This window comes from Pseudorca crassidens, chromosome 2 (assembly GCF_039906515.1).
Source record: "Pseudorca crassidens isolate mPseCra1 chromosome 2, mPseCra1.hap1, whole genome shotgun sequence".
NCBI lineage: Eukaryota > Metazoa > Chordata > Mammalia > Artiodactyla > Delphinidae > Pseudorca > Pseudorca crassidens.
In genome coordinates this window covers 78,224,994-78,246,967 of record NC_090297.1, presented here as the reverse complement: position 1 = coordinate 78,246,967, position 21,974 = coordinate 78,224,994, and the positions used below count along the sequence as shown (strand labels likewise).

The window sequence follows — 21,974 nt, the reverse complement described above, 5'->3', positions numbered from 1 at the left end:
TAGTTTTGTGTGATTCCGTATAGAATTTAGGTTTTACAGACATTCATACTCCATGAAGAAATGTGTATATTTTATACTTATCTTACTTTCGGAGATTTAAAAATCTCTCCCCCAAATTGCAAGTTTTGTCACTGAAATCTGTGGCTTCCACTGATCTGAAAAATTCCTACACTAAGAAAAAAATTCACTATCTGGGTATAAAAACAAAATTCCATTTTCTCAGGGGAAGTCTTGTATAGTAAGTGTTCTTCACAAGGAGAATACAAAAAATATTTTGGGAGTTTACAGTGGTCCAAAAATAAATATTAGCCCATAAATCACTGAAAAATCCATTCAAAGCCCCAGAATTGGGAATAAATATAATCTGATATAATCTGATATACCCTGTCTCATCTAATACCTCTGTAATCTATCTTGCTTTCAATATTTCAGATATCCCCTAGTATTTTACATACAGGTAAATTTTTAACTTTTTTCAGCCCTGTGGGCTGGAAAACCATAAAAATGAAGAGTCAGTAGGGAAATGAAGGTAGGGATAGTAGAAGGGGGAAGTGGTATGTGTGTGTGTGTGTGTGTGTGTGTGTGTGTGTGTGTGTGTGTGTGTGTGAGACCTTAGAAATGTAGCCTCAGAATCCTGGTGCCTATTGACTGATAACTTAATATTTATCCCTTAAATGTCCTGGCTTATTCAGGTCTGAGGACTCTGGTTGTGACCTATGTGGATACCATCAATACTGGAGCTGTACCTTGTTTGGAGAACGCAGTGACAACTCTGGCCCAGCTGGAGAACTCAGCGGCCGTGCAGAAGGCAGCCGACCACTACAGTGAGCAGATGGCCCAGCAACTGAGGCTCCCCACGGACACGCTCCAGGAGCTTCTGGAGGTGCACGCAGCCTGTGAGAGGGAAGCCATTGCAATCTTCATGGAGCACTCCTTCAAGGATGAAAATCAGGAATTCCAGAAGAATCTTGTGGTAATTTCTCTTAGTATTTACTATTTGTCCCCTTCTCTTGAAGAAGGGGAGAATATGACAGAATGAAGAGGCATCTGTCAAAAGCCTAGCAGAGCCTTTATTGAACCCATGGCTCATCCCTCTCTCAAGGATAAAGTAGTCTGTGTTCCCATCAGGGATATAGGGCTTCAAAGGACTACATTTCCTTCTTTTTTCTGCCAAGCCTCAGGCAGTTTATCTGGAAATGTCTCTCAACTCTGATGTAAAATCAGTATAGATATCTTCATAAAGTAAATACTTCTGTGGATTCCAAGGCTGTCCAGAGCATCCAAAAGTCATTCTGAAGCTGGTTTCTCTTCCTGTGAACACATTCCCATGACCAGCACCCAAAATTTCTCTTATCAGCCCTTCATTCCAGGCCATTTTCAACTTAGGTTGCTCCTTGTATCATTGAATATAGAATCACTGAATGTTGCAGCTGCAAGGAACCACAGAGAGTAGATAATGTGCCTCCAACATTTCAGATGAAGAGCCTGAAGGGAGGCTTAGAAACTTTCCTGTGGTCTTACAGAGAGTTTTCAAGATTGTGAGTAGATCAGATCTTGTGATTGCTGTTTTATTCCCTGTACTCCAACAGAATGCTTTTCTCCTGAGGACCACAGTCACACCAGTCCTTCTACCAGATTCCTTGGAAACGTATCTCCTCTGTTCCTTGCTTCTGGTGACATCTCTCTACATTTCCCTTGCAGGAAATCATAAAGGATAAGAAGGAGGGTTTCTTGCTGCAGAATGAACAGGCATCTGTCAAATACTGCCAGGCTAAACTTCAGGAGCTTTCCAAGGCCCTAATGGAAAATATTTCAGCAGGCACTTTTTCTGTTCCTGGAGGTCATGAACTCTACAGGAAAGCAAAGGGAATGGTTGAAAGCGAGTATTGCCAAGTGCCCAGGAAAGGAGTGAAGGTGAGGAATAAGGGGAGCATGGGAGTCTACAGAATAGAGTCAAGGGGGGTTCCTGAAAATCTGAGAGCACAGCACCAGGTGTGGGTAATGAGAGAGCATGGGCATATCATGACAGTTTTAGCTCTTGAGGTCCATACAATGTTCTTTATTCCTGAGGAGAAATGTCCATTCCCCCAAAATGACTATGGATTTCTAAAGTTCACGAGACAGAACAGAAATTGTTCATTTCTTCATCCAACAACATGCTTTTTGATGTGCCAAGTGCAGACGATCTACAAATCAGAGTATTTGTACTCAAGCTGATCACAAGAGAGGAAGTCCAATACACAGACAATTGCATACAAAGTTATAACTCTTGTGAACCTGTGAAAATGGGCTACAAAGGTGATAGTAACAAATGTAATAATAAAAAAGTAATAATGATAGTAAGAATGCAGCTGACATATTTTGAACTGTTATTGCCTAGAGCCATAATGCTAAGCTCTTTCGCTAGACTCTTTAATCCTTCAAATAACATTAAGAAGCATCTACGCTTATTGTCAACATTTTAAAGATCTGAACGGAGAAGCTTAGCAAGTTAAACTAACTTGCCTAAAGTTACAGACAGCAAGTAGCAGAGGAAAACAGCAGCACATTTTAGAGGCAGTATTTCACATTGGGAAGAGCAATATAGGAAAGCACCAGACATCCTGGGTTTGTAGAACTGAACATAGTTCTGACTGGCTGGGATCTGGAGTGGGTAGAAGGAAGTACCATGGGGCTAGATACTGGAGGAAGACAGGTCGCTGTAAGGAGCTTAGGCTTGTTGTAGTGAACCACTGTAGAATTTTAAACATGAAGCAAAAATTACATGGACATACTTGTTTTTGCAGCACTAATCTCCTCAATGGAATTTTAAGTTCTGTGCTCCTTCTTGGTTCCTCAGGCAAACGAAGTCCTCCAGAACTTTCTGCTGTCACAGGTGGCAATAGAGAAATCCATCCTGCAGGCAGATAAAGCCCTCAGTGATGGGGAGAAGGCTGTAGTAGGTACGGAGTAGGGCTCTGGCAGTCCCGCAGTTCCCTCTGACAGGTGTGAGAGCAAAACCTTCCTGATAAGGAAGAAGGAGCCTCTTCTCCATCTGTGGGATAGCTCTGCTACATCCAAAAACAGCAAGGGGAGTTGTGGTTGGACATGGTTAGATGTCAGCCAGACAGAGCCTCTCCCATCACATTCTGAAATGTGCTCTTGGTGGTGTGGACACGGGGGGCGGATTTCAGAGATTTTCTACCTCCCTTTCCAATTTTATTTGGTCTCTGAGGTCAGGAGGGTAGAGATCAGTCCTTACCTTATTTTCATCCCTCTCTAAAACCTTCTTGGGGCAGAGGAGCAGGCCAGGAGGGAGACAGCTGAGAGGGAACAGGAGCTGCTGAAACAGAAACTGCAGGAGCTGGAGCAGCAGACGGAAGCACGACAGAGGAGTCTCCAGGAAAACATAGCCCAGCTGACAGAGAAGCTGGCGAGGAGAAGAGAAAAGCAACTGAGAGAGCACAATATGATGTTGGAGCATAAGCTGAAGGTAGGTCAGGCTGTGGCCTTAGTAGTGCTTGACGGTCATTACCCTTGTACATCAGGAAGGGGTGGGCGAAGGTTACAGCAAGACTAGGGAGGGAAGCACCGCTGCCATTTACTGCTTGTGATATATTAAAACCCTGAAGCCTTTGAATCCTTCCAAAAAGGCTTTGTATAAGTAGACTCTGGAGAGTTGAGCATGATTATGGCCCCTCCAGTCCCCTGGAGAATATAAATAGTGTTTGGATATCCATTTTGAGAATTTTTAAATGATCTCATGAGGCTTCATTAAACAGATATTCCAACCACATATATTTGATATGAGCAGCAACTGGCTTGCTTTACCAGGATCATTGCCGATTACCAGGAACCTTGCTACCACCCAGAGACCCTGAGGTAGATCTATGCTGTCATAAAACTATTGGAAATGTCCAGACTTAAAAACATAGAGAGGCAACGGCTTCTAAACTTGCTGCCTTGTCTCCAGGTGTGGATAGATACCCAAGCTATCATGTGACATAGAGGGAATTTTCTCACTGTCCATCTGGATGTGTTTATAACAGATTTCTATGATTTGGGTGACTGCACCATCTTGAGTGGGACTGAGAATCAGTGCAATCAGACCAAGGTTACCTCTCGCCTCTCATTTTTTGGCTGGAACATATATTTGTCCTCATGTCAGGCTTAGCTTTTTGGCAAAACCCAATGGTATGTGAATATTAGTAAGGCTGTAAACTATAATTTCTCTTAGTGTTTAGGTCCAAACCAGTAGATATTCTGTGTTACAAAATTCTCCTTTCATGACTGAGTAAGAAAGAACAATTTTAGCAGTGAAACAAAGATAATTTGCAAAGTTTTAAAGTTTGACAAAATGTAATCCTTGAAAAAAAATGGGGATTTAAAAAGTTTTACTTCCCTTCTCTCACTTTTTTTTTTTTTTTAGGTCCAGGAAGCTCTGCTTAAAGAAGGATTTAGAAAGAAATCTGAGGAGATGAATGCAGAGATAAATCATTTGAAAAATATGATTGATAATACTAAAGATGATGATACTCCCTGGCTGGCAGTAGCCTTGGACAAATTTGGCAAAGAGATCTCTTCACTATTGTGCGCTCCAGGCAAACTTCTTGGTCATATTGTGAGTGGTGTGAGCTCCCTATTTAAAACGAAGTAGCTCTTCTTTTAAAGAAATTTTAGATACACAATATATGTACATGCTCTGGCCTATGTTTGGTGTGAATGCTTTTCACTTTCATTCAGCAAATCTTTAAATATAAAAAGTGGTTACTAGAAAATATCAATGCCTGGCCCACATTAGATAGAATAAATGCACTTTGATATAGCATGTTCACTTTTAGGAAATATATGTGTGCAAAATCATATATATGTATATATACATACATACATACAAGAGGCCCGTTGAGGCATCCCTTTTAATGGCAAAAGATTGGAAACTACTTAAATGTCCATCTATATAAATTGGTAATATACATTTTCCATGTACATATACTGGAATACTATGTAGCCAGTAAAAAAAAATTGATAGTGGAGGTTTATATGTATAAATATAGAACAACCTTGAAGATACATAGTAGAGTGAAAAAAATGAGGTACAAAACAGTTTGTATAATCTGTTCACCATAAAAAATGCAATTCTTATGTGCACTCATATATATGTACACATAGAACGCCTCTGGAAGATTCATTAGAAAGTGGTATCATTGGTTCCTTCTGGGGAGAACAGCTTGGCATTCGTGATGGAAGGGACACACACTTTTCATTATATCCTCTATCTTCTCAATTTTGTAAAGAAAGCTTGTATTATCATTTCTCAAATGACAAAGAAAACATAAAGTATAATACTAAAAATGATAATAAATGGAATGTGAAATTGACTATTAGATTATGAAATTGCTCATTGCTTCTAGAAATGACATCAGTCTGTTCAAAGAGTTGGATCAGAATACTAGAAAGCATAAAATTTGCATCCTAATCTTGTTTTCACTTTGGCTGTGTTTTTAATCCCTTATATTTCTTCAAAAAGAAGGTATAGGGCTTCCCTGGTGGCGGTGGTGGAGAGTCCACCTGCCGATGCAGGGGACACGGGTTCGTGCCCCGGTCCGGGAAGATCCCACATGTCGCGGAGCGGCTGGGCCCGTGAGCCATGGCCGCTGAGCCTGAGCGTCCGGAGCCTGTGCTCCGCAACGGGAGAGGCCACAACAGTGAGAGGCCCATGTACCGCAAAAAACAAAAAACAAAAAAAACAAAAAACAAAAAACAAACAAAAAAAGGAGGTATAAACTTTCCTGTTACCCCTTGAAATCTCAGCTAGAGGAGAATGCAGCTGACATATTTTGAACTGTTATTGCCTATAGCCATAATGCTAAGCTCTTTCGCTAGACTCTTTAATCCTTCAAATAACATTAAGAAGCATCTACGCTTATTGTCAACATTTTAAAGATCTGAACGGAGAAGCTTAGCAAGTTAAACTAACTTGCCTAAAGTTACAGACAGCAAGTAGCAGAGGAAAACAGCAGCACATTTTAGAGGCAGTATTTCACATTGGGAAGAGCAATATAGGAAAGCACCAGACATCCTGGGTTTGTAGAACTGAACATAGTTCTGACTGGCTGGGATCTGGAGTGGGTAGAAGGAAGTACCATGGGGCTAGATACTGGAGGAAGACAGGTCGCTGTAAGGAGCTTAGGCTTGTTGTAGTGAACCACTGTAGAATTTTAAACATGAAGCAAAAATTACATGGACATACTTGTTTTTGCAGCACTAATCTCCTCAATGGAATTTTAAGTTCTGTGCTCCTTCTTGGTTCCTCAGGCAAACGAAGTCCTCCAGAACTTTCTGCTGTCACAGGTGGCAATAGAGAAATCCATCCTGCAGGCAGATAAAGCCCTCAGTGATGGGGAGAAGGCTGTAGTAGGTACGGAGTAGGGCTCTGGCAGTCCCGCAGTTCCCTCTGACAGGTGTGAGAGCAAAACCTTCCTGATAAGGAAGAAGGAGCCTCTTCTCCATCTGTGGGATAGCTCTGCTACATCCAAAAACAGCAAGGGGAGTTGTGGTTGGACATGGTTAGATGTCAGCCAGACAGAGCCTCTCCCATCACATTCTGAAATGTGCTCTTGGTGGTGTGGACACGGGGGGCGGATTTCAGAGATTTTCTACCTCCCTTTCCAATTTTATTTGGTCTCTGAGGTCAGGAGGGTAGAGATCAGTCCTTACCTTATTTTCATCCCTCTCTAAAACCTTCTTGGGGCAGAGGAGCAGGCCAGGAGGGAGACAGCTGAGAGGGAACAGGAGCTGCTGAAACAGAAACTGCAGGAGCTGGAGCAGCAGACGGAAGCACGACAGAGGAGTCTCCAGGAAAACATAGCCCAGCTGACAAAGAAGCTGGCGAGGAGAAGAGAAAAGCAACTGAGAGAGCACAATATGATGTTGGAGCATAAGCTGAAGGTAGGTCAGGCTGTGGCCTTAGTAGTGCTTGACGGTCATTACCCTTGTACATCAGGAAGGGGTGGGCGAAGGTTACAGCAAGACTAGGGAGGGAAGCACCGCTGCCATTTACTGCTTGTGATATATTAAAACCCTGAAGCCTTTGAATCCTTCCAAAAAGGCTTTGAGTTCTACTGTATAAGTAGACTCTGGAGAGTTGAGCATGATTATGGCCCCTCCAGTCCCCTGGAGAATATAAATAGTGTTTGGATATCCATTTTGAGAATTTTTAAATGATCTCATGAGGCTTCATTAAACAGATATTCCAACCACATATATTTGATATGAGCAGCAACTGGCTTGCTTTACCAGGATCATTGCCGATTACCAGGAACCTTGCTACCACCCAGAGACCCTGAGGTAGATCTATGCTGTCATAAAACTATTGGAAATGTCCAGACTTAAAAACATAGAGAGGCAACGGCTTCTAAACTTGCTGCCTTGTCTCCAGGTGTGGATAGATACCCAAGCTATCATGTGACATAGAGGGAATTTTCTCACTGTCCATCTGGATGTGTTTATAACAGATTTCTATGATTTGGGTGACTGCACCATCTTGAGTGGGACTGAGAATCAGTGCAATCAGACCAAGGTTACCTCTCGCCTCTCATTTTTTGGCTGGAACATATATTTGTCCTCATGTCAGGCTTAGCTTTTTGGCAAAACCCAATGGTATGTGAATATTAGTAAGGCTGTAAACTATACTTTCTCTTAGTGTTTAGGTCCAAACCAGTAGATATTCTGTGTTACAAAATTCTCCTTTCATGACTGAGTAAGAAAGAACAATTTTAGCAGTGAAACAAAGATAATTTGCAAAGTTTTAAAGTTTGACAAAATGTAATCCTTGAAAAAAAATGGGGATTTAAAAAGTTTTACTTCCCTTCTCTCACTTTTTTTTTTTTTTTTTTTTTTTTGCGGTACGCGGGCCTCTCACTATTGTGGCCTCTCCCATTGCGGAGCACAGGCTCCAGACGCGCAGGCTCAGCGGCCATGGCTCACGGACCCAGCCGCTCCGCGGCATGTGGGATCTTCCCGGACCGGGGCACGAACCTGTGTCCCCTGCATCGGCAGGCGGACTCTCAACCACTGCGCCACCAGGGAAGCCCCTTTTATTTTTTTTTTTTAGGTCCAGGAAGCTCTGCTTAAAGAAGGATTTAGAAAGAAATCTGAGGAGATGAATGCAGAGATAAATCGTTTGAAAAATATGATTGATAATGCTAAAGATGATGATACTCCCTGGCTGGCAGTAGCCTTGGACAAATTTGACAAAGAGATCTCTTCACTATTGTGCACTCCAGGCAAACTTCTTGGTCATATTGTGAGTGGTGTGAGCTCCCTATTTAAAACGAAGTAGCTCTTCTTTTAAAGAAATTATAGATACACAATATATGTACATGCTCTGGCCTATGTTTGGTGTGAATGCTTTTCACTTTCATTCAGCAAATCTTTAAATATAAAAAGTGGTTACTAGAAAATATCAATGCCTGGCCCACATTAGATAGAATAAATGCACTTTGATATAGCATGTTCACTTTTAGGAAATATATGTGTGCAAAATCATATATATGTATATATACATACATACATACAAGAGGCCCGTTGAGGCATCCCTTTTAATGGCAAAAGATTGGAAACTACTTAAATGTCCATCTATATAAATTGGTAATATACATTTTCCATGTACATATACTGGAATACTATGTAGCCAGTAAAAAAAAATTGATAGTGGAGGTTTATATGTATAAATATAGAACAACCTTGAAGATATATAGTAGAGTGAAAAAAATGAGGTACAAAACAGTTTGTATAATCTGTTCACCATAAAAAATGCAATTCTTATGTGCACTCATATATATGTACACATAGAACGCCTCTGGAAGATTCATTAGAAAGTGGTATCATTGGTTCCTTCTGGGGAGAACAGCTTGGCATTCGTGATGGAAGGGACACACACTTTTCATTATATCCTCTATCTTCTCAATTTTGTAAAGAAAGCTTGTATTATCATTTCTCAAATGACAAAGAAAACATAAAGTATAATACTAAAAATGATAATAAATGGAATGTGAAATTGACTATTAGATTATGAAATTGCTCATTGCTTCTAGAAATGACATCAGTCTGTTCAAAGAGTTGGATCAGAATACTAGAAAGCATAAAATTTGCATCCTAATCTTGTTTTCACTTTGGCTGTGTTTTTAATCCCTTATATTTCTTCAAAAAGAAGGTATAGGGCTTCCCTGGTGGCGGTGGTGGAGAGTCCACCTGCCGATGCAGGGGACACGGGTTCGTGCCCCGGTCCGGGAAGATCCCACATGTCGCGGAGCGGCTGGGCCCGTGAGCCATGGCCGCTGAGCCTGAGCGTCCGGAGCCTGTGCTCCGCAACGGGAGAGGCCACAACAGTGAGAGGCCCATGTACCGCAAAAAACAAAAAACAAAAAAAACAAAAAACAAAAAACAAACAAAAAAAGGAGGTATAAACTTTCCTGTTACCCCTTGAAATCTCAGCTAGAGGAGAATGCAGCTGACATATTTTGAACTGTTATTGCCTATAGCCATAATGCTAAGCTCTTTCGCTAGACTCTTTAATCCTTCAAATAACATTAAGAAGCATCTACGCTTATTGTCAACATTTTAAAGATCTGAACGGAGAAGCTTAGCAAGTTAAACTAACTTGCCTAAAGTTACAGACAGCAAGTAGCAGAGGAAAACAGCAGCACATTTTAGAGGCAGTATTTCACATTGGGAAGAGCAATATAGGAAAGCACCAGACATCCTGGGTTTGTAGAACTGAACATAGTTCTGACTGGCTGGGATCTGGAGTGGGTAGAAGGAAGTACCATGGGGCTAGATACTGGAGGAAGACAGGTCGCTGTAAGGAGCTTAGGCTTGTTGTAGTGAACCACTGTAGAATTTTAAACATGAAGCAAAAATTACATGGACATACTTGTTTTTGCAGCACTAATCTCCTCAATGGAATTTTAAGTTCTGTGCTCCTTCTTGGTTCCTCAGGCAAACGAAGTCCTCCAGAACTTTCTGCTGTCACAGGTGGCAATAGAGAAATCCATCCTGCAGGCAGATAAAGCCCTCAGTGATGGGGAGAAGGCTGTAGTAGGTACGGAGTAGGGCTCTGGCAGTCCCGCAGTTCCCTCTGACAGGTGTGAGAGCAAAACCTTCCTGATAAGGAAGAAGGAGCCTCTTCTCCATCTGTGGGATAGCTCTGCTACATCCAAAAACAGCAAGGGGAGTTGTGGTTGGACATGGTTAGATGTCAGCCAGACAGAGCCTCTCCCATCACATTCTGAAATGTGCTCTTGGTGGTGTGGACACGGGGGGCGGATTTCAGAGATTTTCTACCTCCCTTTCCAATTTTATTTGGTCTCTGAGGTCAGGAGGGTAGAGATCAGTCCTTACCTTATTTTCATCCCTCTCTAAAACCTTCTTGGGGCAGAGGAGCAGGCCAGGAGGGAGACAGCTGAGAGGGAACAGGAGCTGCTGAAACAGAAACTGCAGGAGCTGGAGCAGCAGACGGAAGCACGACAGAGGAGTCTCCAGGAAAACATAGCCCAGCTGACAAAGAAGCTGGCGAGGAGAAGAGAAAAGCAACTGAGAGAGCACAATATGATGTTGGAGCATAAGCTGAAGGTAGGTCAGGCTGTGGCCTTAGTAGTGCTTGACGGTCATTACCCTTGTACATCAGGAAGGGGTGGGCGAAGGTTACAGCAAGACTAGGGAGGGAAGCACCGCTGCCATTTACTGCTTGTGATATATTAAAACCCTGAAGCCTTTGAATCCTTCCAAAAAGGCTTTGAGTTCTACTGTATAAGTAGACTCTGGAGAGTTGAGCATGATTATGGCCCCTCCAGTCCCCTGGAGAATATAAATAGTGTTTGGATATCCATTTTGAGAATTTTTAAATGATCTCATGAGGCTTCATTAAACAGATATTCCAACCACATATATTTGATATGAGCAGCAACTGGCTTGCTTTACCAGGATCATTGCCGATTACCAGGAACCTTGCTACCACCCAGAGACCCTGAGGTAGATCTATGCTGTCATAAAACTATTGGAAATGTCCAGACTTAAAAACATAGAGAGGCAACGGCTTCTAAACTTGCTGCCTTGTCTCCAGGTGTGGATAGATACCCAAGCTATCATGTGACATAGAGGGAATTTTCTCACTGTCCATCTGGATGTGTTTATAACAGATTTCTATGATTTGGGTGACTGCACCATCTTGAGTGGGACTGAGAATCAGTGCAATCAGACCAAGGTTACCTCTCGCCTCTCATTTTTTGGCTGGAACATATATTTGTCCTCATGTCAGGCTTAGCTTTTTGGCAAAACCCAATGGTATGTGAATATTAGTAAGGCTGTAAACTATACTTTCTCTTAGTGTTTAGGTCCAAACCAGTAGATATTCTGTGTTACAAAATTCTCCTTTCATGACTGAGTAAGAAAGAACAATTTTAGCAGTGAAACAAAGATAATTTGCAAAGTTTTAAAGTTTGACAAAATGTAATCCTTGAAAAAAAATGGGGATTTAAAAAGTTTTACTTCCCTTCTCTCACTTTTTTTTTTTTTTTTTTTTTTTTGCGGTACGCGGGCCTCTCACTATTGTGGCCTCTCCCATTGCGGAGCACAGGCTCCAGACGCGCAGGCTCAGCGGCCATGGCTCACGGACCCAGCCGCTCCGCGGCATGTGGGATCTTCCCGGACCGGGGCACGAACCCGTGTCCCCTGCATCGGCAGGCGGACTCTCAACCACTGCGCCACCAGGGAAGCCCCTTTTATTTTTTTTTTTTAGGTCCAGGAAGCTCTGCTTAAAGAAGGATTTAGAAAGAAATCTGAGGAGATGAATGCAGAGATAAATCGTTTGAAAAATATGATTGATAATGCTAAAGATGATGATACTCCCTGGCTGGCAGTAGCCTTGGACAAATTTGACAAAGAGATCTCTTCACTATTGTGCACTCCAGGCAAACTTCTTGGTCATATTGTGAGTGGTGTGAGCTCCCTATTTAAAACGAAGTAGCTCTTCTTTTAAAGAAATTATAGATACACAATATATGTACATGCTCTGGCCTATGTTTGGTGTGAATGCTTTTCACTTTCATTCAGCAAATCTTTAAATATAAAAAGTGGTTACTAGAAAATATCAATGCCTGGCCCACATTAGATAGAATAAATGCACTTTGATATAGCATGTTCACTTTTAGGAAATATATGTGTGCAAAATCATATATATGTATATATACATACATACATACAAGAGGCCCGTTGAGGCATCCCTTTTAATGGCAAAAGATTGGAAACTACTTAAATGTCCATCTATATAAATTGGTAATATACATTTTCCATGTACATATACTGGAATACTATGTAGCCAGTAAAAAAAAATTGATAGTGGAGGTTTATATGTATAAATATAGAACAACCTTGAAGATATATAGTAGAGTGAAAAAAATGAGGTACAAAACAGTTTGTATAATCTGTTCACCATAAAAAATGCAATTCTTATGTGCACTCATATATATGTACACATAGAACGCCTCTGGAAGATTCATTAGAAAGTGGTATCATTGGTTCCTTCTGGGGAGAACAGCTTGGCATTCGTGATGGAAGGGACACACACTTTTCATTATATCCTCTATCTTCTCAATTTTGTAAAGAAAGCTTGTATTATCATTTCTCAAATGACAAAGAAAACATAAAGTATAATACTAAAAATGATAATAAATGGAATGTGAAATTGACTATTAGATTATGAAATTGCTCATTGCTTCTAGAAATGACATCAGTCTGTTCAAAGAGTTGGATCAGAATACTAGAAAGCATAAAATTTGCATCCTAATCTTGTTTTCACTTTGGCTGTGTTTTTAATCCCTTATATTTCTTCAAAAAGAAGGTATAGGGCTTCCCTGGTGGCGGTGGTGGAGAGTCCACCTGCCGATGCAGGGGACACGGGTTCGTGCCCCGGTCCGGGAAGATCCCACATGTCGCGGAGCGGCTGGGCCCGTGAGCCATGGCCGCTGAGCCTGAGCGTCCGGAGCCTGTGCTCCGCAACGGGAGAGGCCACAACAGTGAGAGGCCCATGTACCGCAAAAAACAAAAAACAAAAAAAACAAAAAACAAAAAACAAACAAAAAAAGGAGGTATAAACTTTCCTGTTACCCCTTGAAATCTCAGCTAGAGGAGAATGCAGCTGACATATTTTGAACTGTTATTGCCTATAGCCATAATGCTAAGCTCTTTCGCTAGACTCTTTAATCCTTCAAATAACATTAAGAAGCATCTACGCTTATTGTCAACATTTTAAAGATCTGAACGGAGAAGCTTAGCAAGTTAAACTAACTTGCCTAAAGTTACAGACAGCAAGTAGCAGAGGAAAACAGCAGCACATTTTAGAGGCAGTATTTCACATTGGGAAGAGCAATATAGGAAAGCACCAGACATCCTGGGTTTGTAGAACTGAACATAGTTCTGACTGGCTGGGATCTGGAGTGGGTAGAAGGAAGTACCATGGGGCTAGATACTGGAGGAAGACAGGTCGCTGTAAGGAGCTTAGGCTTGTTGTAGTGAACCACTGTAGAATTTTAAACATGATGCAAAAATTACATGGACATACTTGTTTTTGCAGCACTAATCTCCTCAATGGAATTTTAAGTTCTGTGCTCCTTCTTGGTTCCTCAGGCAAACGAAGTCCTCCAGAACTTTCTGCTGTCACAGGTGGCAATAGAGAAATCCATCCTGCAGGCAGATAAAGCCCTCAGTGATGGGGAGAAGGCTGTAGTAGGTACGGAGTAGGGCTCTGGCAGTCCCGCAGTTCCCTCTGACAGGTGTGAGAGCAAAACCTTCCTGATAAGGAAGAAGGAGCCTCTTCTCCATCTGTGGGATAGCTCTGCTACATCCAAAAACAGCAAGGGGAGTTGTGGTTGGACATGGTTAGATGTCAGCCAGACAGAGCCTCTCCCATCACATTCTGAAATGTGCTCTTGGTGGTGTGGACACGGGGGGCGGATTTCAGAGATTTTCTACCTCCCTTTCCAATTTTATTTGGTCTCTGAGGTCAGGAGGGTAGAGATCAGTCCTTACCTTATTTTCATCCCTCTCTAAAACCTTCTTGGGGCAGAGGAGCAGGCCAGGAGGGAGACAGCTGAGAGGGAACAGGAGCTGCTGAAACAGAAACTGCAGGAGCTGGAGCAGCAGACGGAAGCACGACAGAGGAGTCTCCAGGAAAACATAGCCCAGCTGACAAAGAAGCTGGCGAGGAGAAGAGAAAAGCAACTGAGAGAGCACAATATGATGTTGGAGCATAAGCTGAAGGTAGGTCAGGCTGTGGCCTTAGTAGTGCTTGACGGTCATTACCCTTGTACATCAGGAAGGGGTGGGCGAAGGTTACAGCAAGACTAGGGAGGGAAGCACCGCTGCCATTTACTGCTTGTGATATATTAAAACCCTGAAGCCTTTGAATCCTTCCAAAAAGGCTTTGAGTTCTACTGTATAAGTAGACTCTGGAGAGTTGAGCATGATTATGGCCCCTCCAGTCCCCTGGAGAATATAAATAGTGTTTGGATATCCATTTTGAGAATTTTTAAATGATCTCATGAGGCTTCATTAAACAGATATTCCAACCACATATATTTGATATGAGCAGCAACTGGCTTGCTTTACCAGGATCATTGCCGATTACCAGGAACCTTGCTACCACCCAGAGACCCTGAGGTAGATCTATGCTGTCATAAAACTATTGGAAATGTCCAGACTTAAAAACATAGAGAGGCAACGGCTTCTAAACTTGCTGCCTTGTCTCCAGGTGTGGATAGATACCCAAGCTATCATGTGACATAGAGGGAATTTTCTCACTGTCCATCTGGATGTGTTTATAACAGATTTCTATGATTTGGGTGACTGCACCATCTTGAGTGGGACTGAGAATCAGTGCAATCAGACCAAGGTTACCTCTCGCCTCTCATTTTTTGGCTGGAACATATATTTGTCCTCATGTCAGGCTTAGCTTTTTGGCAAAACCCAATGGTATGTGAATATTAGTAAGGCTGTAAACTATACTTTCTCTTAGTGTTTAGGTCCAAACCAGTAGATATTCTGTGTTACAAAATTCTCCTTTCATGACTGAGTAAGAAAGAACAATTTTAGCAGTGAAACAAAGATAATTTGCAAAGTTTTAAAGTTTGACAAAATGTAATCCTTGAAAAAAAATGGGGATTTAAAAAGTTTTACTTCCCTTCTCTCACTTTTTTTTTTTTTTTTTTTTTTTTGCGGTACGCGGGCCTCTCACTATTGTGGCCTCTCCCATTGCGGAGCACAGGCTCCAGACGCGCAGGCTCAGCGGCCATGGCTCACGGACCCAGCCGCTCCGCGGCATGTGGGATCTTCCCGGACCGGGGCACGAACCCGTGTCCCCTGCATCGGCAGGCGGACTCTCAACCACTGCGCCACCAGGGAAGCCCCTTTTATTTTTTTTTTTTAGGTCCAGGAAGCTCTGCTTAAAGAAGGATTTAGAAAGAAATCTGAGGAGATGAATGCAGAGATAAATCGTTTGAAAAATATGATTGATAATGCTAAAGATGATGATACTCCCTGGCTGGCAGTAGCCTTGGACAAATTTGACAAAGAGATCTCTTCACTATTGTGCACTCCAGGCAAACTTCTTGGTCATATTGTGAGTGGTGTGAGCTCCCTATTTAAAACGAAGTAGCTCTTCTTTTAAAGAAATTATAGATACACAATATATGTACATGCTCTGGCCTATGTTTGGTGTGAATGCTTTTCACTTTCATTCAGCAAATCTTTAAATATAAAAAGTGGTTACTAGAAAATATCAATGCCTGGCCCACATTAGATAGAATAAATGCACTTTGATATAGCATGTTCACTTTTAGGAAATATATGTGTGCAAAATCATATATATGTATATATACATACATACATACAAGAGGCCCGTTGAGGCATCCCTTTTAATGGCAAAAGATTGGAAACTACTTAAATGTCCATCTATATAAATTGGTAATATACATTTTCCATGTACATATACTGGAATACTATGTAGCCAGTAAAAAAAAATTGATAGTGGAGGTTTATATGTATAAATATAGAACAACCTTGAAGATATATAGTAGAGTGAAAAAAATGAGGTACAAAACAGTTTGTATAATCTGTTCACCATAAAAAATGCAATTCTTATGTGCACTCATATATATGTACACATAGAACGCCTCTGGAAGATTCATTAGAAAGTGGTATCATTGGTTCCTTCTGGGGAGAACAGCTTGGCATTCGTGATGGAAGGGACACACACTTTTCATTATATCCTCTATCTTCTCAATTTTGTAAAGAAAGCTTGTATTATCATTTCTCAAATGACAAAGAAAACATAAAGTATAATACTAAAAATGATAATAAATGGAATGTGAAATTGACTATTAGATTATGAAATTGCTCATTGCTTCTAGAAATGACATCAGTCTGTTCAAAGAGTTGGATCAGAATACTAGAAAGCATAAAATTTGCATCCTAATCTTGTTTTCACTTTGGCTGTGTTTTTAATCCCTTATATTTCTTCAAAAAGAAGGTATAAACTTTCCTGTTACCCCTTGAAATCTCAGCTAGAGGAGACTTCACTTCCTCTCTTTGAGTTACACTTCTAAGGTATTGGAAGAAAATTACTAAACATTAAGAATATGCACTGGTGAGAGGAATCCCATCATTCTTGAATGTTCATTGATTGACTCTCTGCTGCAGGCAAGGGCCAAAGATGTGATGTATCATTGAAGAACTGGATGCCCTGATAGTACTGGGGATTATAGACACTGACGCATGGAGGCCACCTGTTAGCATTTAAACATCAGAAGCCCAAGTACATACCATAGTGATGAGAATCATGGTTTGTCTTAGCTGAGGCTGCTATAACAAAATTACCGTAGACTGGGTGGCTAAGACAAGAACGTTTATTTTTCCCCGTTTCTGGAAGCTGTAAGTCCAAAAGCACGTGCCAGCACTGTTGTGTTGTTGGTAAGGGTCCTCTGGCAGCTTTACAGATGGCAACTTTCTTACTGTGTCCTCACATTTTTGGAAAAGGGAGGAGGCGGGTAGAGAACCTAATGATTCTTTGTTATAAGGGCACTAATCAGATTCATGAAGTCCCCATACTCATTACCTAATTTCCTCCCCAAAGGCCCACTTCCAAGTACATTGGAACATTGGAAGTTAGGGTTTCCTCAAATGAGTTTTGGAGAACACAAGCACTCAGTCTATATTGTGGTTGGAGTGGCAGCCAGCCAGACCTGAGCAGAGAAACCTCTGAATATGGCAAATAGAACAGGGTGTCTGTAGAGTCAAAAGGGAGGGGAGGAAACAATCAAATGGAGACAAGGATGTTTACCAGGAGGCTGAGAGGTAGCCTCGATAAAAAAGACACCGTCCGTAGTCTTGATCTAAACCAATTTCAGATCATGAACCTATCACCTGGAGGAGAGGGCAGGATCCCAAGAGAAAGGACTCTGCAACTCTAGAACAAGGTTAAATGATAATGATTTCCCCAGTCCCCCTCCTAGGGGACCTCTGGAAATTCACTTGGTACCTGTGTTCTGGGAAATGGGAATGGCCAAACGTTTCGGTGACTCTTGGAATCAGGATCTGAGTTTGCAGTGATACTCAGATCCTGAAAAGACTCCACAGTCTCCCTGTTAAAGTAGAGGCACACAGGATCCTGGTAATAAATACAGGCTTGGCTCAGGTGCCATGCAACTAATTTGGTCTCGTATTTGTTTTCAAATAAAAGTAAAGTTCATCTGAGGACAGAAACCGTTACATATTTTTCTGTACATCTTCATAGAGTATGTTTAGGCACAGAGTGTACTACATAAGAATCTGCTGGAAAAACAAAAGACTGACACATGTGTGACTTATCATGCCAGATTTCTAGGAACACTCTAAGCGTCTTTGGTAATAGTTCGGATTTTACACACTAGATTAAGGTCTCTAAGGTGACCCTTTAAACCTTTAAGGTCTTAAAGGCTAGCAAAGCAAAAGAAACTTTTCTGGTGTAGTCTTCTCAGTGACTTCGTGTATCACAGTCTCTGTGCCTCTGCAAGGATGTTAACACGTCTTCACTGGAGCTTTTTTTTTTTTTTTTTTTGCGGTACACGGGCCTCTCACTGTTGTGGCCTCTCCCGTTATGGAGCACAGGCTCCAGATGCGCAGGCTCAGCGGCCATGGCTCACGGGCCCAGCCGCTCCGCGGCATGTGGGATCTTCCCGGACCGGGGCACGAACCCGTGTCGCCTGCATCGGCAGGCAGACTCTCAACCACTGCGCCACCAGGGAAGCCCCTTCACTGGAGCTTTAAATGACTCTATCCGGTTGTGGCTTCAAGTGTTCAGAAGGAAGAATGGCTTTGACTTTTAAGGAAGAAACCATATATTAATGAATAGATGGCCAATAAATGGTAGGCTTTAATGAAAAAGCAAACTGTTCTATAGAAATATTGTGTATCTGTTCTCACTGAGAGTTGAATTAAGCAGATGTTCTAATCCCTTAGACTAGAGACACCCCGAATTGAAGAACAAAAGGAAGTCTTGACTTTTTTAGATTTGACATATAAGGGACATCATACAGTACTTGTCTTTCTCTGTCTGACTTATCTCACTTAGCATAATGGGCTCAAGGTCCATCCATGTTGTCGCAATGGCAGAACATCGTCCTTCCCTGTGGCTGAATAATTTTCCATTGTGTACATGTACCACTTCTTTTTTATCCATTCATCTGTTGATTAGTGTTTAGGTTGTTTTCATATCTCGGCTATTGTGAATAACAGTGCAATAAACATGAGAGTACAGATATCTCTTTGAAATACTGTTTTTATTTCCTTTCAATAAAAAATAATAAAAACAACTTGTATTGATCACTTAAAAAGAGAAAAAGGCTTTCAAAAGTAGTTAACAATTTATTCACACATCTAGTACTCATTAAGGAATACTTAGTTCCAATTATTTACACTGTTTACTAAATTCTCATGCCCTACCTGCCATTGTTCTGGATTATGTGAAGAGAGCAAAGTAAAGATCTTGTTCTCATGCAGGTTACCCCCTATAGGGAAGTTACATAATATTATGGCAATATTCAGGCAGTAATAAATGTTGCAAATATATATATATCTTGCCTGGATAGTGATTAAGACTCAGAGTAGAAACCAAATAGTCCTTCCTTCTTTAAGTTTGGTTTCAATCTACTCCATCTTGCCTGGGAATATAATTGTGCGTTATTGAATCCTAAGGACCAAATATGATAACGTTAAAGCATAGTAAAACCCAGATGCATGGTGATTGAAAGAATAAATAAATAGATGAATGTTTGGATGAATAAGCGAGTGTAATATTTATCATTTCAAGGGGTAATAAATATCCCTACCATTACCCATAGTCAAAATAGTAAAGGTGTTTGCTGAGAATATTGTGTTTTTCCACCTGATGGAAACAAAATACAGAAAAGATCTCAAATCTAAGACCCTTGGATTGATGCCAGCATCTTGATAGCTGGACTGGAGGAAGCTGAAAACTGAGCAAACTCTCTCACAGAGCAGAGTTTGAGTTTATAGCTCTGAACCCGAACTCCAGGGTCCCAGAGTGAGGCTAGGACAAGAGGTTTCTGACCTTAGGCAAATACTCAATGTGATTTTCCATCTAAGGTCTGAGTGATGGAACCTTTTAACTAGCTAAAATGAGTTTTTTCCAGCCCTTTTTATTTTATTTTATTTTTGCGGTACACGGGCCTCTCACTGTTGTGGCCTCTCCCCTTGCGGAGCACAGGCTCCGGACGCGCAGGCTCAGCGGCCATGGCTCACGGGCCCAGCCCCTCTGCGGCATGTGGGATTTTCCCGGACCGGGGCTCGAACCCGCGTTCCCTGCATTGGCAGGCGGACTCTCAACCACTGCGCCACCAGGGAAGCCCCTCCAGCCCTTTTTAAAATAGAAAGATCCCTTTGTCTCTCTAATAGTAGTGTCTGGAGTGCTTATCATTGCTGGTCTTTGCCTGTTTGCTCTGAGATCTGTTCTGCTCCTTTCCTGTTGCTCTCCGTTGCTGTGGAAATTAAATCTCAGCACCACACATATTCCTCCTTTCCCTTGCTGGGTTCAGCCAAGATATGAGGCCTTGGATGAAAACTGTGAGTGGGGAGGAAGGGACAATTTGGGGTCTCTGTTTCCTGTGTTCCTCAGGTAGTATCTGGGAAGAGGTACATCTCCTCTGTGGCTCCAACTGCCCCAGCAGAGGCCCTGTGACGCATCACTTTCTGCTGTGAGGCCCAAGCCTCTGGGCTTCAGTATCAGCACCTTGTCCCTTGTCTCTCCAGCCTTAGACTGTTGCTTCTTCCTGCAGTTACTTAGCCCTGGGGTTACATCACAGGCCCCTGTCTTTGATCTCTATTCCTCTATCACCTGTACAAATGTATTATGTGTAAACAAACTAAAGTGGTTTCTGTGCTGTACCATGATTGATATATCAACTCTGGACTCTGTACCCCTTTCCGTGGAAGTGTGGCTTCCTTACTCAGTATTGTTATTTGAATGGAAGCCTTTTACTTCATCAATATCATCTTATTCCCTGACCACTGTTTTTGTGCTCACTTGTCCCAGGTTGCACTGAATATGGTGTCCACTCTTGGCCCAGTTGATTGGTCTAGGGAACAGGTCCAGATCAAACATGAATTAATGAATTCCTCCCCTGATATATTTGGAGTAGGAGAGGTCCCAATCTCTCTCTGTCCCTGTTGACTGTACATTAATATATAAAATGCAGAGACTATCAAGTTCTATTTTCCTTCCACCTAAAATATTAATTTTTTTTCATTGTGGTGAAATAGACACAACATAACATTTACTCTTTTATCTGTTTTAAGCGTATAATTCAGTGGAATTGAATATCTTCACATAGTTGTTACAACCATCACCACTATCTGTCTCCAGCCCTTTTCATCATCCTAAACTGAAACTCCGTATCTAATAAACAATAAGTTCCCATTTCCCTCCCACCTATTTCCCAGGAATCATTAGTAAACTTTCTATTTCTATGCATTTAACTACTCTGGATACCTCATATAAATGGTATCATACGGTATTTGTCTTTGGGCTTACTTCACTTAGCATAATCTCCTCAGGTTTATTTATGTTGTAACATGTGTCAGAATTTCCTTCCTCTTTAAGGCTGAATATTATTCCATGGAAAATGGATACTGAATTTTATTTTTAATTTTTTAAAAAACTTTATTTTATACAACTTTTAATGTTACACTTCATTTACAGTTATTCCCTGTGTTGTACAGTACACCTTTGTAGCTTATCTTACACCCAATAGTTTGTACCTCCTCTGCCCTCACACTTCTATTGCCCCTCCCGCCTCCCACTGGTAACCACTAGTTTGTTCTCTATATCTGTGAGTCTGCTTCTTTTTTGTTATATTCACTAGCTTGTTGTATTCTTTTTAATTCCACATATAAGTGATATCATGCAGTATTTGTCTTTCTCTGTGTGACATATTTAACTCAGCAGAACGCCATCCAAGTCCATCCATATTGATGCAAATGGCCAGATATCATTCTTTTTTATGGCTGAAGAGTATTCCATAGTGTATATATACCACATCTTCTTTATCCATTCATCTGAATACTTAGGTTGCTTCCATACCTTGGCAATTGTAAATAACACTGCTATGAACGTTGGGGTGCATGTATCTTTTTGAAATAGTGTTTTGGTTTTTTTTTTTTCGGCTACAGTCCCAAGAGTGGAATTGCTGGGTCATATGGTAGTTATATGTTTAGATTTTTGAGAAACCTCCATACTGTTTTCTCTGTGGTTGCACAGATTTACATTCCCACCAAGAGTGTACCAAGGGTTCCCTTTTCTCCACGTCATCTCCAACATTTGTTACTTGTGTCTTTTTTGATGATAGCCATTCTGACCAGTGTGAGGTGATAATATATTCCATTTTATT

At 41.4% G+C, this 21,974-nt stretch overlaps 1 protein-coding gene across 9 annotated transcripts in view; it reads left to right on the top strand.

Annotated features, from left to right (window-relative positions):
• The window catches only part of LOC137218956 (guanylate-binding protein 6-like), a 33,423-nt gene extending 17,014 nt beyond the window's left edge, over positions 1 to 16,409 (top strand). For 2 of the 9 annotated variants that reach the window (XM_067726820.1, XM_067726821.1), the window contains exons 7-20: positions 693 to 973; positions 1,702 to 1,914; positions 2,840 to 2,942; positions 3,279 to 3,472; positions 4,409 to 4,600; positions 6,295 to 6,397; positions 6,734 to 6,927; positions 8,093 to 8,284; positions 9,979 to 10,081; positions 10,418 to 10,611; positions 11,777 to 11,968; positions 13,663 to 13,765; positions 14,102 to 14,295; positions 15,461 to 16,409. In XM_067726820.1, the coding sequence (XP_067582921.1) occupies positions 693 to 973; positions 1,702 to 1,914; positions 2,840 to 2,942; positions 3,279 to 3,472; positions 4,409 to 4,600; positions 6,295 to 6,397; positions 6,734 to 6,927; positions 8,093 to 8,284; positions 9,979 to 10,081; positions 10,418 to 10,611; positions 11,777 to 11,968; positions 13,663 to 13,765; positions 14,102 to 14,295; positions 15,461 to 15,688 (2,486 nt within the window). In that variant the 3' untranslated portion in view covers positions 15,689 to 16,409. Of the gene's footprint in view, positions 1 to 692; positions 974 to 1,701; positions 1,915 to 2,839; positions 2,943 to 3,278; positions 3,473 to 4,408; positions 4,601 to 5,506; positions 5,616 to 6,294; positions 6,398 to 6,733; positions 6,928 to 8,092; positions 8,285 to 9,190; positions 9,291 to 9,978; positions 10,082 to 10,417; positions 10,612 to 11,776; positions 11,969 to 13,662; positions 13,766 to 14,101; positions 14,296 to 15,460 lie in introns of those variants that run through there. The other 7 variants (XM_067726826.1, XM_067726823.1, XM_067726822.1 and 4 more) reach the window with 7 other exon arrangements.
• The last annotated feature ends 5,565 nt before the right edge of the window (positions 16,410 to 21,974 follow it).